We start from the raw sequence: 14,291 nt of genomic DNA on the forward strand, positions 1-14,291 counted from the left end.
AGCCACCAGGGAAGTCCATCAAGTGCCTTTTCTTCATAGTTGTTTCATTGACAGCATACAAGTTCAACGGGGAGAAGACAATTGTTACCAAATACACAAACTTTCCAAACATGGCACAGGTGGGTGCTGTGTGCAGTTAGGTGGCTTGGTTCTCTACACAAAGACCAAAATCCCGCTGGACCCCAGCGTGATGTCAGTTTGACGATATGGTACCATCATGTCGCTGTGACTGCCGTACGGTGTTCAGAGTCTTTCTCCATCTTCCAGCTCCACTGGGAATGGAGACAGAGTGCAGGACGATTTGCAGTCACATCCTCAAACATTATCGGATCAGAAATGTTTCCTACAAAATCTTAACTTTGAAAAATTTTCTGCAGCATTACGTAGCTCTGAAACTTTTGCTAAAAAAATTGTTTCAAAATATCTAAAGGCAGAGACCAGTGGAAGTTCTGTGGTAATTGCTCTGTCCTGGGCCAACCCCACCCCACCCTCGTCCGCCCCCGCCTGGCCTGTCCCTTGTGACCAGTCTCCTTCCCTCTGAGCAGAGGATCTCTTTTCAATCCATCCCACACACCCCACCCCAATCACTTGTTCTCTGAAAACTGGGATCTGTCCACCTCTGTCCCCCACTCACACTGTCTGTGACTCCTTACCACCCGTAAAGTCCCAGTTTCCTTCCACGTTCCTACTGCTCTTTCTGGTCTCCCCTTCTATTTCATCTGCCTCCATCACCCTCCCTGGGCTCTTCAGACACACAGCTCGGTCTGTGATTCCTTGAACGTGCCCTGAATCCACCTTCCACGGGGCTTTTATATAAGCTGATCCCTCCCTGTGACTCCCTTCCCACCCTGCAGACCACTGAGGAGTTCCCCTGCTTCTTTCTGGGCACAGTCAGAATCTCAACTCCTGCAGGGAGCTTCCAGCGTTTAGTGTGACCTGCTGTGTTCTATCTATGCTTTTGCCAGGACTCCCTCAGCTAGTGGCAGGAAACACAGCATCTTATTCCTGCCCTGGAGCCCCAAGCCTGGGCTTTCTACATACTGAGCACTCGAATGTGCTTGCTGAGTTGAATGTGACCCTTATGAAGAATCAGTGTAACATTTGTTTCTAAATTACTGTTGTTTTGAACAAACTACTTTTAATTAAATTACGTCTTGGCTCCCAAGAATATATTTTTGAACTTAAATGACCTTGGTGTTGATCAAATCGTGTACAGTCAGGGATAGGATACTTACAGATTCTGCTCCAAAAGGCATCAGTGGAATGAACAAGTTAGATGTACCTGCAGTTGATCTATTTTAATTTTTCAGAAAGAAGTACATTATTTGAAGAAAAACATTTACGTTAAATGTGTGAATTTATAATCTTTCTCCTGCTTTTGGAAATGACAGAACTCTTCAAGAGATCTTTGTAGAACAGCTTCCTTCTTGATGCCAAAAAGTTCCAAACTGCCTAACATCGTGGACTCTATTCCATAGCACTGAATGTTTTTGTAACCATTTAGGTTAAATGCTCACATGCTGAAGTATTGATGTCTATATCCTTTAAGTAAGGGAGATATTTTTAAATCCAAAAAGACAATCAGTGTGACTTGCTCAGAACGGCGATTGGCCCTCGGGGAGCCCCAGTGAACACGGCCCCACCAGTGCTCGGAAGCTACCCCCACCAGGACCTCACGATCCATCTGCAACACAGATCTCTCGGAAGACCTCCGACACACATTTACACGTGCACACATAACATCTTGGCCCACGGAAATCCCATAGGTCTTCTACATGTGCAGGGACCCCATCTCCAGGGTCCCCAGAAATGAAGAATGCACAGTACAAGCTGTGCTGAGACATAGTGCACCCAGGCTTCCTTGATGCTGATGGATGTCAGAGCATCAGTACCATTCTGTTTTCTTCCTGGCTGACACTGCATGATATGGGAGAGAAGCCTTCCAGGCCCAAGGGAACATGGATACAAAAGCCCAAGATCAAGGAATTAACAGTCTTTCTCGAATCACACCACTCCGACACTGACTCTTCTGCTTCCCTTTTTCACATTTAAATACCCCGTACATCGATTACATGGAGCCCAGCTGGATAATGCAAAATAATCTTTTCTGAAGGTTAGCGATGAGCACACTTAATCCCATCTGCAACCTAATTGCCCCTTGCCATGTAACATCATCTGTTCACAGGTTTTTGGATATCTTTGTGGGGGGCAATCAGCCTATCGCAAACAAATCGAGTAACCTAGATGAAATGGACAAACTACTGAAACTGACTAAGGATAAAACACAAAATTTGAATAGTCATATAACAAGAATTTGAATTAGTAATTCAAAACCTTCCTACAAACAAAAGCACAGGACCAGGTGCCTTCACTGGTGAATTCTACCAAGTGTTTAAAGCCCTTCACGGGACTTCCCTGGTGGCGCAGTGGTTCAGATTCTGCCTGCCAAGGCAGGGGACATGGGTTCGATCCCTGGTCTGGGAAAATCCCACACATCGCGGAGTAAATAAGCCTGTGCACCACAACTACTGAAGCCTGCATGCCTAGAGCCCGTGCTCTGCAACAAAAGAAGCCACCCCAATGAGAAGCCCGGGCACCGCAACGAAGAGTAGACCCTGCTCACCGCAACTAGAGAAAGCCCTCACGCAGCAATGAAGACCCAACGCAGCCAAAAATAAAATAAATAAATTAAAAAAAATAACAAATAAAAAAATAATAAAGTCCCTCACAAACTCTTACAAAAGATAGAGGAGGGAACACTTCTAAACTCATTCTGTTAGGCCAGTATCATCCTGATACCAAAACCAGACAAAAACAACACAAGAAAACTACAGAAAAATATCGCTTATTCATAGACATACAAACTTTTTCAATAAAATGCTAGCAAATGAATCCAGGAACATATAAAAAGGATTATACATCATGACTGTTGGGCTGCACCCCACAGGCCTGCAAGCCTTGTAGTTGCCCAGCCTCGAGACCAAAGAAAGCCCAGCGACGGAGACATCAGTGGCTTATTGGACAGGGGGAATCTTACACATCTGAAGCAAAGTCCTGGAGCAACACCCCACCGTGCGGCAAACAGTAGGCAGCACGTAACCGCAACCTTTACTGCTTGGAGGAGAAGGAGCCTACCATTTATAAAGGGAATCGACATCAGGTTGGCTCATCAGTTACCAGGAACACAGCGCTGGGGCAGGGGGCAAACATGTACCAGTTACTAACTAAGCCCTATAATTAGGAGGACTGGGTAGTCATGTGAGTGAAGCAGGGACTTGTCGAGCTGGGCATGTACAGAGAACAGAAGAACAGCCATCTTGAATGGCCTGACCATACAATGATCAAGTGGGATTGATCCTAGGAAGGAAAGATTAGTTCAACATATGAAAATCTATCAGTGGAATAACAACATCATGAATAAAGGACAAGACCCACATGATTATGCCCATAGATGTAGGAAAAAGGCATTTGACAAAATCTAATACCCTTTCGTGATTAAAAAAAGAAAAAAAAACACTCAAATTAGGAATCCAAGGGAACTTTCTCAACATAATTAAGAGCATCTACAGAAAACCTACATAGCTCATGTCATACTTAATAAGACGGAAGGCTTTCCCCCTAAGACCAGGGACAAGACACTTGCCACTTCTTTTCAACATTGTACTGGAGGTCCTAGGCAGGGCAATTAGGTAAGATAAAAAAGGCATCCAGATTGGAAAGGAAGATGTAAAACTATTTGTTTGCAGATGACATGATCTTGTATATAAAAAATCCTAAGGAATACACACACAAATTAGAGCTAATAAATAAGTTTAGCAAGGTTGCAGGATACAAGGTCAATATACAAAAATCAATTGTATATCCATATGTTAGCAATGAACAATCAAAAACTGAAATTTTAAAAAAGTCCATGTACCACAGCATCAAAAAGAATGCAATACTTAGGAATAAATTTAACCAAAGAAGTGTAAGACTTGGACACTGAAAACTACACAACAGGGACTTCTCTGGTGGTCCAGTGGCTAAGACTCCATGCTCCCAATCCAGGGGGCCCGGGTTCGATCCCTGGTCAGGGAACTAGATCCCACATGCTGCAACTAAGAGTTCGCATGCCATAACTAAAGATCCCGCATGCCGCAACAAAGACCCAGCGCAGCCAAATAAATAAATAAATATTTTTTTAAAAGTGGCTGCACTATTTTATAAAACAAACAAAAACAAAAAACTACAAAACAGTGTTGAAAGAAATTAAGGAACTAAATAAATGTAAAGACATCCTGTGTTCATGGATTGGAAAACTTTCCTACGATTTATATGGAAATGCAAGGGACCCTGAAGAGCCAAAACAATCTTGAAAAAGAACGAAGTTGGAAGATGTGTACTTCCTGATTTCAAAACCTACTACAAAGCTGTCATTATCAGTATTCCGTGGTACTGGCATGAGGATAGACATATGAATCAATGGAATAGAATGGAGAGTACAGAAATAAACCAATATTTTTATATTCAGTTGATTTTCAACAAGGGTTCCCAAGACTAGTCAATGGGGAAAGAATAGTCTTTTCAAAAAATGGTGCTGGAACAACTGGATATCCACCTGCAAAAAGATCAATTTGGACCTCTACCTCACACAATATTAAAAAAGATGAACTCGGGACTTCCCTGGTGGCTCAGTGGTTGGGAATCCACCTGCCAGTGCAGGGGACATGGGTTCGAGCCCTGGTCCAGGAAGATCCCACATGCTGTGGAGCAACTAAGCCTGTGTGCCAAAACTACTGAGCCGGTGCTCTAGAGCCCACAAGCGACAACTACTGAAGCCCAGGAGCCACAACTACTGAGGCACGTGCGCCTAGAGCCTGTGCTCTGCAACAAGAGAGGCCACTGCAATGAGAAGCACACACACTGCAACAAAGAGTAGCCCCCGCTCGCCGCAACTAGAGAAAGCCCTGCGTGCAGCAACAAGGACCCAATGCAGCCAAAAATAATGAATAAATTTTTTTTAAAAAACTCAAAATGGATCAAAGACCTAAGTATAAGAGCTAAAACTACAGTGCTCTTAGGAGAAACACAGACATATATCTTTGTGACCTTGGATTAAACAATGGTCTCTTAGATATAAAATCTAAAGCACGAGCAGCCGAAGAAGAAAAAAGACAAATTGAACTTCGGCAAAATTAAAAACTCTTGTGCTTCAAGGAATATTATCCAAAAAGTGAAAAGACCACAAACAGAATGAGAGAAAACATGTGCAAATTATATATCTGATCAAGACCTAGCATCCAGAATATATAAGAACTCTTTCAACACAATAATAAAAATACAAACTACCCAATTTAAAAATGGGTGGGGCTTCCCTGGTGGCGCAGTGGTTGAGAGTCCGCCTGCCGATGCAGGGGACACGGGTTCGTGCCCCGGTCTGGGAAGATCCCACATGCCGCGCAGTGGCTGGGCCCATGAGCCATGGCCGCTGAGCCTGCGTGTCCGGAGCCTGTGCTCCACAACGGGAGAGGCCACAGCAGTGAGAGGCCCGCGTACCTCAAAAAAAATAAAAAATAAATAATAAAAAAAAGCAGACAGTAGCAAGTGTTGGTGAAGATGCGGAGAAATTAGAATCCTCGTACATTGCTGCTGGGAATGTAAAATGGTACCGCTCCTTTTCAGAATAGTTTGGCAGTTCCTCAAAATGCTAAATGAGGAGCATATGATCCAGCAGTTCCACTCTTAGATACATATCCAATTCTACATTTTCCCAAGAGAAAATGTATGTCCACACAAAAACGTATACATTATTCTTAATAGCCAAAAGGTGGACACAACCCAAGTATCCATAAGCTGATGAATGGAGAAACAAAATGTGATCGATCCATACAACGGAATATTATTCAGCCATTAAAAATAATGAAGTGCCGATACACACTGTAACATGAATGAACCTTGAACTCACAATGCTGAGTGAAAGAAGCCAGACACAAAAAGGTACATATTGTATGATTCCATTTATATGAAATGTCCAGAACAGACAACTCCATAGAGACAGAAAGTCCATTAGTGGTTACAGAGTCTGAAGAGAGCAGGGAGTGAGGAGTGACCCCCAGTGGGCACAGGGATTCTTTTGGGGGTGATGAAAATGTTCTAGAAATAGTGATGATGGTTGTACTACCTTGTGAATATATGGAAAACCACTGAACTGTACACTTTAAAAGGATGAATTTTATGGTATGTGAATTATATCTCAGTTTTTAGAAAGCAAATTCAATGTAAGATTAACCTGTATAATCTGTATAAAATAAAATTTGTGATTAATTTTGACTTTTGACTTGAAAGCACTGATTATCAGATCATTTTGAACACATCTGATACCCATTCAGTACATAGGACTTTTCTTGTCAAAACTCTAGACCAGGAATATTTTTGCTATAACTGTGAATAAATTTACCTGAGAGCCCTTGTCCTCTTGGTAAATCGATACTGGTCATCTTAGCACTCATTTCCTTTTTAAAAAATTATTATTGTGGAAATTCCCTGGCAGTCCAGTGGTTGGGACTCAGTGCTCTCACTGGCGAGGCCCCGCATTCGATCCCTGGTCAGGGAATGAAGATCCCGCAACCCATACGGTGCAGCCAAAAAAAAAAAAAAAAAAAAAAAAAAATTATTATTGTGGTAGAATATACGTAACATAAAATTTGCAATTTTAACCATTTTTAAATGCACAGGTCAGTGACAAGTACATTCACAGTGTTGTGTGACCATTACTACCATCCATCTCCAGAACTTTTTCATCATCACAAACAGAAACTGTCCCCACTAAGCACTAACTCCCCATTCCCTTCCTCTCAGCCCCTGGCAACCCCCATTCTACTTTCTGTCTCTATGAATTTGCCTATTCTTGGTGCCTCATATAACTGGAATCAGACAGTATTTATCCTTTTGTGACTGGATTATTTCACTAGGTGTAATGTCTTCAAGTTTCTTCCATGTTGTAGCAGGTGTCAGAATTTCATTGCCATTCACTTATTTGTAATTTTGCCTTTTTTCTTTATGGAATGGCTATGAATCCATATCTCTAACCCAAATTTGATGATGAAATTTGTGCTCCAAAGCAGGTCCTTCAAAAAATTCCTCATTTGAAGTATTTCAAAGGTCTGTTCCTCCACGCCCACTTTCCAGAGCATGTCAGTATTTTAAGTTAATCTACACTGAATTTACTGTGTGTGATATTTAGTTCTGGGTTGTTTTTTTTTTTTTTTTTTTTTACTTTTTGGAATGGAAGTGGAGGAAAAGAATGTAATCTTGATCTTGCTTAGGCTTGAGCCTAACACGAGGCAATTTGTTTTTGTTTTTTTAAATTACTTACCTCAACTTCTGTTTGGTAAAGTCACGTAATGAGATTCAACATGGGTGCGTGACTTGCTTTTATATGTAAGTGATTTGATCTTTGTCACATTCGTGACTGTGTGTTACACAGCCTGACCAGTTTGATGATGCAACGTTGAAGTTACATCGTTTTCTAGAAATGAACCAAAGATGGCCTCTGTATATTGGCCCCCAGGTGGTTTATTTTTTCACAGCAGGATGAGACCTGTCAACTCAAAATCCTGCCAGCCCCCAATTCCAGGTGCCTGTATATGTGATATGCTGAGAAGGACACACCGCCATCTAGGCAGTGTTCTGGCTGAGAATGCAAGACCTGAGTCTTAACCATGAGGAAACATCAGACAGACTCAAAATGGGGAACATTCTAGTGGGGAGGGGAAGAGGGGGAAGGAGGAGGCTCAAATCTTCAGAAATGGAATGCCATAAAAAACGAAGACAGACTGTGGAACCATTCAAGGTTAAAGGAGACGTGGCAGCTAAAAACAAGACCTGACCCCCCAAACCGGATCCCCTACTGAAAGGGAAAGGCTATAATGAACATTTGGGCAACTGACAAAGTTGGAATACGAACGGTAGAATAAATAAAATTGTCTCACATGTTAAATTCTGTGAGTTTATACTGTGATCGTATAAGCGAATATCCCTATTCTAAGGAAAGAGTCACGGAAGTGTTCAGAGATAAAGGTCCATAATGTATGTACCTTTCCCTCAAATGCTTCAGGAAAAAAAAGTGTGGGTATATACATCTATCTCTCTATATAGATTGGGGGTGGGGGGAGGGAGAGACAAAGATTACCAACAGGGTAAATTGTTAACATCATGTTATCTGAGTAAAGGGTAGATGGATCTTCTTTGTACTATTTTATTTTTGCAACTTTTCTGTGTTTAAAACTATTTCCAAATATAAAGGTTTTTTTTAAGAGAAGACATTTATGAGACAACTGAGGAAATTTGAACAATGCCTAGCTATGAGATGATGATAAAGAATAATTGTTCATTTGGAGGGGTCATCGCAATATCATGGTAATGTTAAAGGAAGAGACTTTACTTACGTACCTGCCTGTAGTTATGCAATATTTGCACACTGAATTCTGGGATTTACTTTAAACTACCAGTGCTGGGTGGGGTGGGCACGGATAAAACGGGATGACGTGAGTTGATGACTGTTGGCGCTGAGGGACGGGCACATGGCTTCATGATGCCATCTCTCTGCTTTTCTGTACTTGAAATTTTTCCAAAGCACAGATAAAAACAAAGGAAAAAACGTAAAGAAAGGATCGTTTGTGTGAATTTGATATTAGGGAGTCGAAGTATTGCATGTATATTCCTGTGGGGGTCTTGAATTATTTGCATTCTTCTTAAATGATTTCTTTTTTAAAATTTGTATTTCTGCCTTGTTTGCTTTCCTTTCAGAGAGCCATCATTCTTCTGCCAGCACTGAAGTAATAGAAATGGAATTACCAGTGGAAGGTTAGAAAAATAAGGCATTTTCTCTCTCTCTCTCTCTCTTTTTTTTTTTCTTTTTAGTTTACAGTATTTTGAAGAAAATATACCCTTTTTTTTTTTATTTGTGGTACGCGGGCCTCTCACTGTTGTGGCCTCTCCCGTTGCGGAGCACGGGCTCCGGACGCGCAGGCTCAGCGGCTATGGCTCACGGGCCCAGCCGCTCTGCGGCATGTGGGATCTTCCCGGACCGGGGCACAAACCCGTGTCCCCTGCATCGGCAGGCGGACTCTCAACCACTGCACCACCAGGGAAGCCAAGAATATACTCTTTTAAACACACATTTGAAAATACAGAAGACAGCATGCCTTCTTAGAGAACTGGCCGAGTCCTCATCCTAAGATGTCATATTAAGAACTCTGTCACTCTCTTACTCTTTTGATTTGTAAATGATTCTACTTTAAGGGCCTGGATATAGAGGTTAAGTGGTAAGAAAACTTTGCACTGATGACCTTTGTTACTTTATTTCATTTTGTCTTCTTGATGGGCTTGCCAAAATCTTTTGAGCAAAGTTGAATAGAATTTTAGGAAATTCTTGAATTAGAGGTAGAACTTGATATATACTTCCCTCCATTCGTATATAAACCCTGAGCATCCTATTTAAGGCCTAAACTCTTAAAGTGGTTTATGTAAGATAAAATTAATAAAGGAGATTTCCTCTGCAAACATAGAAGTATGAATGTCTTTGTCAGTTTACAGGCAAATTGATCTTGTTTTTAGGGGTTGTACATCTGTCTCAGTACCAAAATGATTTGTGTTTTTCTTTTACATCAAAAACTTTCTCCAAGGAGCCGAGTTGCAGTCATTTTCGATAGCTTTCCTGATTTAGGGAGTCTGGAGTTTTTTGTTGTAGAGGATGGTTCTTCTAGTCTCTGACCTAGAAGAATTTTGGTAGATTTTGCCAGAGAACATACTATGATAGAGTCCAGTCTTAGAATTGTTCATTCACTCATAAAATTAAATTCAAATTCATTTTGAACTTCATTGCTTTAGAACCAAGAAGACAAGCGGACTCTGTCATTATTTAACTCCTGTTTATTTTTCTAAATTATGTCTTTTCATTGTGGTTAAAAAAACCCACATAACATACAATTTACCATCTTAACCACTGTGAAGTTTGGTAGTGCTGAGTATATTTACATTGTTGGGAAGAAGATCTCCAGAACTTTTCATCTTGCAAATCTATCCGTATTAAACAACAACTCCCCCATTTTCCCTTCTGGCAACCCCTATTCTACTTTCTGTCTCTATGAATTTGACTACTTTGGTATCTCATATAAGTGGAATCATACGGTATTTGTCTTTTTGTGACTAGCTTATTTCACTGAGCATAATGTTCTCAGGATTCATCCATGTTGTAGCGTGTGTCAGGATTCTTCCATTAATTTTTTGTTTCTTTTCTTTAACTCAATCTCTGACCTTCTCTGGATGTGAAGGAGGACAATTATTTTGAATTGAGTTTAAATCTGTTCCTCCCTTATGTCATTTTACTCTCCTTTGTAAAAGTCTGTTAAGGTATTATTTGGTCATTTTTTAAATGGATGGATAGTACAATATTTGGAAAGAAGAAGACCTGTGTAGGGGTCAGTTGTAGAATGGGTGCTGAATTAGAATCAGAAAGTTTTCGTGGGATGTTGGCCCTCGAAATAGTTCATATCTAAACAGATTTTTTTATTATCACGATATTGTGGGAAGCCCATTACAATAGAGCTGAATTTGTTTGATTTTTAAAACCTTTTTATTTTATGTCAGTCCTTTTATTTTTTTTATTATTTATTTATTTATCTGGGGCAGGATGGGGCCACACTGCACAGCCTGTGGGATCTCAGTTCCCCAACCAGAGATTATACCCTAGGCCACGGCAGTGAGAGCCCAGAATTCTAACCACGAGGCCACCAGGGAACTCCCTAAAACCTTTTTATTTTAAAATAATTATAGATTCACAAGAAACTGCAAGAATAGTACAGAGCAGTCCAATGTACCTTCACCTGTTTTTCCCCAAAGGTTACATCCTACGTAACGATGGTACAATATCAAAACAGTTTGCCTTCTAGTCTTTTGCTAACAATTAATGTAAGATTTGACAAATCTTTCTAAAATGAGCTAGAGTTAGGCGAGGTAAGCTAGCCAGGCTTTTGTCTATATGTAGACCTTAATGTATATGTCTAATATACATATATTGTCTATATATGACAATATATAGACAATATATTGACAATATATTGACAATATATAGACAATATATATGACAATTGTATATTAGACATATACAATATATGTCTAATATATATGTATAATTCTTATCCACCAGAAAACTCAATTAGGTACTTTAGGTGCCGCATATAAGTGAAATCATATGATATTTACTTTTTTGTGATTGGCGTATTTCACTGAGCATGTATATGTCGTGTACATTACATGCGTCCATGTAATAATAGACCACGAATCACCTGGGGGCTGCTGGCAGGATAAGAAAGGAGCAAATGGCTTTTTTTGAATCCTAGTAATTCCCGATGACAACCACAAAACACTAGGACCACCGTATTCCATTAGCTCAAATAGAAGGATATTCTGTGTCCATTACTGCGAGTAACTTCATATTATTTGATAATATCTGAAAGTTTCTTATCTCCTCTTATCCCTTTTAAGATTATCCTTTATTACCCTATTATCCTTTTTAAAATTAAAATTGCCTTTATGTTTATACCTCTATGTTTAGTAAATATAAAATGTACTTAAAATGCCAGGATAAGCGACTTTTTGGGTATAGGAGCAGTAAAATGTTGGAACATGAGAATACATAAACAATGAATGTCATTTTAGAAATCTTTTTTTTCAAGATTCTACTCAGCTTGCCCCTTCAGAAATGAGTGAGGACCCTGAAGCTGAGGTGAAAATTGAAGGTTGGTTGCCAAAAACCTCGCCACATTCACACGGCTAAGTACGGTTTTCATTTTTTCTGAAAGGGAAAAGGTTGAACTCAATGTGTGTGTACCTGTGACCAGAGCAGCCCATATTCCCATCAGGTACCCAGTGCTCTAGGCTTGTCAGACAACAGAATTAGGCTGTGCAAATTAGCCCTGGCCAGAGTAGGGTCAAACTGTGCTTGGTCCAATGAGGAAAGAATGAAGCCAGAAGGAGGGGAATGAAGTGGGGAGGAGGAAACTGAAAGGGAGAGGGTAGAGGGGGAGGATGAAGGGGGAGGGGGAAATGAAGGGGGCAGGGAGGGAAGAATGAAGGCAGGGAGAATGAAGGGGGGAGAGGGGAAGAACGATGGTGTGTCTCCTTGTGTCCCTTTGAGGTCTTGCTCTTCAGATGCAGAATCTCAAACACCCAAATGGTTGATCTTTCACAGAACACAGGGATTGAACTTCGAGTCCCTCGGAAAGGACTAGATAGGCTCATTTACATTCGCCATTTAAGGGAGCATCGTGTGTATATTTGACCAGAAATCGTGATAACGTCAACTGTGCTTTTACTATTTAACCCCATCTGAACCTTTCCCTGACTGTCTGTTACCTCATTTCTCATAGGACATCTGCTTCCTAAGTGTCCTCTTGGACACATTCGTATGTCTTCTTTCCTACCCCCCACCTGTAAGCCGAGAATAACAACAAAGGAAACATTTTTTCCTTTTTTTTTTTTTGGCTGAGTGCCATGCAGGATCTTAGTTCCCTGACTAGGGATCCAACCCATGCCGCCTGCACTGGGAGCTTAAAGTCTTAACCACTGGACGGCCAGGGAAGTCCCAGGAAATATATTTTTAAACACCCTTCTTTTTAAATCAAATTAGACTGAAGTATCAGGGGCTATGAACTAAATAAAAGCCATGGTGCCCTTTCTCCTTTGACATCGACATTAAACTACAGAGACTCAAACATCAATTATTGCCAAGCCAGCTAAGTGTTCTCTGGAGTTTTAAAAATTTAGCCTGGCCTTCTTTTTTTTTTGGCCATGCCTCCTGGCATGCACAATCTTAATTCCCCAACCAGGGATTGAACCCAGGCCCTGGCAATGAAAGCGCCAAGTCCTAGTCACTAGACCACCAGGGAATTCCCTAGTCTGGTCTTCTGATCAAAGTGGCAATTTGATAGTTTTAGAGGAGAAGTAGCCTAATGTTCTATAAGTTCTAAATTTCAATTTCTGTTTAAGGAAACACCAATTCATCCAATATTACAAATTCTGCAGCAGGTGTTGAAGATCTTAACATCGTTCAGGTGACGATTCCAGGTATGGAATTCTATCTGACTTTATCATAATTTAGATTATGTTTTTCATTTTGTTATATTTTAACCACTTTGTGACATGGGTTAGTCTCTTGGAGCTATTTTTTTGCTAAGTTCACCCTGTCAACTAAGGAAAGACAATTCAGGAATATAAAATATGCTTCCAATTGCCGCACACTGAATATCTTGCTATATTGTGCATTGTTTATCAGATATATTGCTTCTCACAGCCCTGCCCTGGTGCATTACCTGGAAAATACCCCTTAGGGCGGCCAACTCCAAGCACTGGCTACCATTGGGTTGGAACTGGCCACAGAGGTGAAATGTATTTGCTGCCCATCAATTTATCTTCTTTTCTGAATAGGTGTATATAAAACATATCTGGAGAGATACAAAAGAATCTAATAGCATAGATTCCTCCAAAGAAGGAAACTTGAGAGCTAAGATAGGGATAGAAGGGAGACATTTCATGATGTACTGTTTTATATCACCTGAATTTTGAACCACATAATCACTTTTCATTATTCAAAATTAAATAGAATAAAAATTTCAAGTATTAAAAAATTTTCCCCCCTAATCCTAGTACATACATCTTATTCATTTTACTTGCTGTATTGCACTGGCTAGGATCTCTATTATAATGTTGAAGAGTAGGGGTGAAAGTGGACATCCTTATCTTGCATGATATTGAAAATGTTCTCTAAAGTAGTATGTCTTATATTTACATAGTCATAATTTGGAAAATTCTCTGTCATCTATCATGCCTTAAATTTACAAATTTCCAAAATGCTTAATTATTGCTAAAACTAAACTGAATGATAAGCCAGGTAAAGTGCTTTCACATGTGCTAACAGGTGTTTCCTCCAACAGATTTTCAGGGGAGCAAATACATGAATAAACCTGGTTTGCTTGTTTTTTTAATTTTTTTAGATAATGAGAAGGAAAGATTATCAAGCATTGAAAAAATAAAACAACTAAGAGAACAAGTCAATGACCTCTTTAGCCGAAAATTTGGTACGTTTTTATATTGTTACATAACCAAATTTTATACATTTGAAATATTTCCTTCTAATTGATTACTTTATCTAAGAAATTGATCTTTCTGTGAAGGAGATGTGATCAAAATTAGTGTGTATTTTTACTGAAGAAGAACTTTTACATGGAAACACTAATTTCATAATAATAATA

At 40.0% G+C, this 14,291-nt stretch overlaps 1 protein-coding gene across 1 annotated transcript in view; it reads left to right on the plus strand.

The window, feature by feature from the left end:
* Window positions 1-14,291, plus strand: part of LOC132438219 (general transcription factor II-I repeat domain-containing protein 2) — a 54,306-nt gene that overhangs the window by 33,487 nt on the left and 6,528 nt on the right. Inside the window, exons 10-13 of the mRNA XM_060032213.1 lie at window positions 8,788-8,844; window positions 11,718-11,780; window positions 13,030-13,107; window positions 14,034-14,117. Coding sequence (XP_059888196.1) covers window positions 8,788-8,844; window positions 11,718-11,780; window positions 13,030-13,107; window positions 14,034-14,117 — 282 coding nt within the window. The remainder of the gene's footprint in view (window positions 1-8,787; window positions 8,845-11,717; window positions 11,781-13,029; window positions 13,108-14,033; window positions 14,118-14,291) is intronic.

Source organism: Delphinus delphis, chromosome 15 (genome assembly GCF_949987515.2).
Source record: "Delphinus delphis chromosome 15, mDelDel1.2, whole genome shotgun sequence".
NCBI lineage: Eukaryota > Metazoa > Chordata > Mammalia > Artiodactyla > Delphinidae > Delphinus > Delphinus delphis.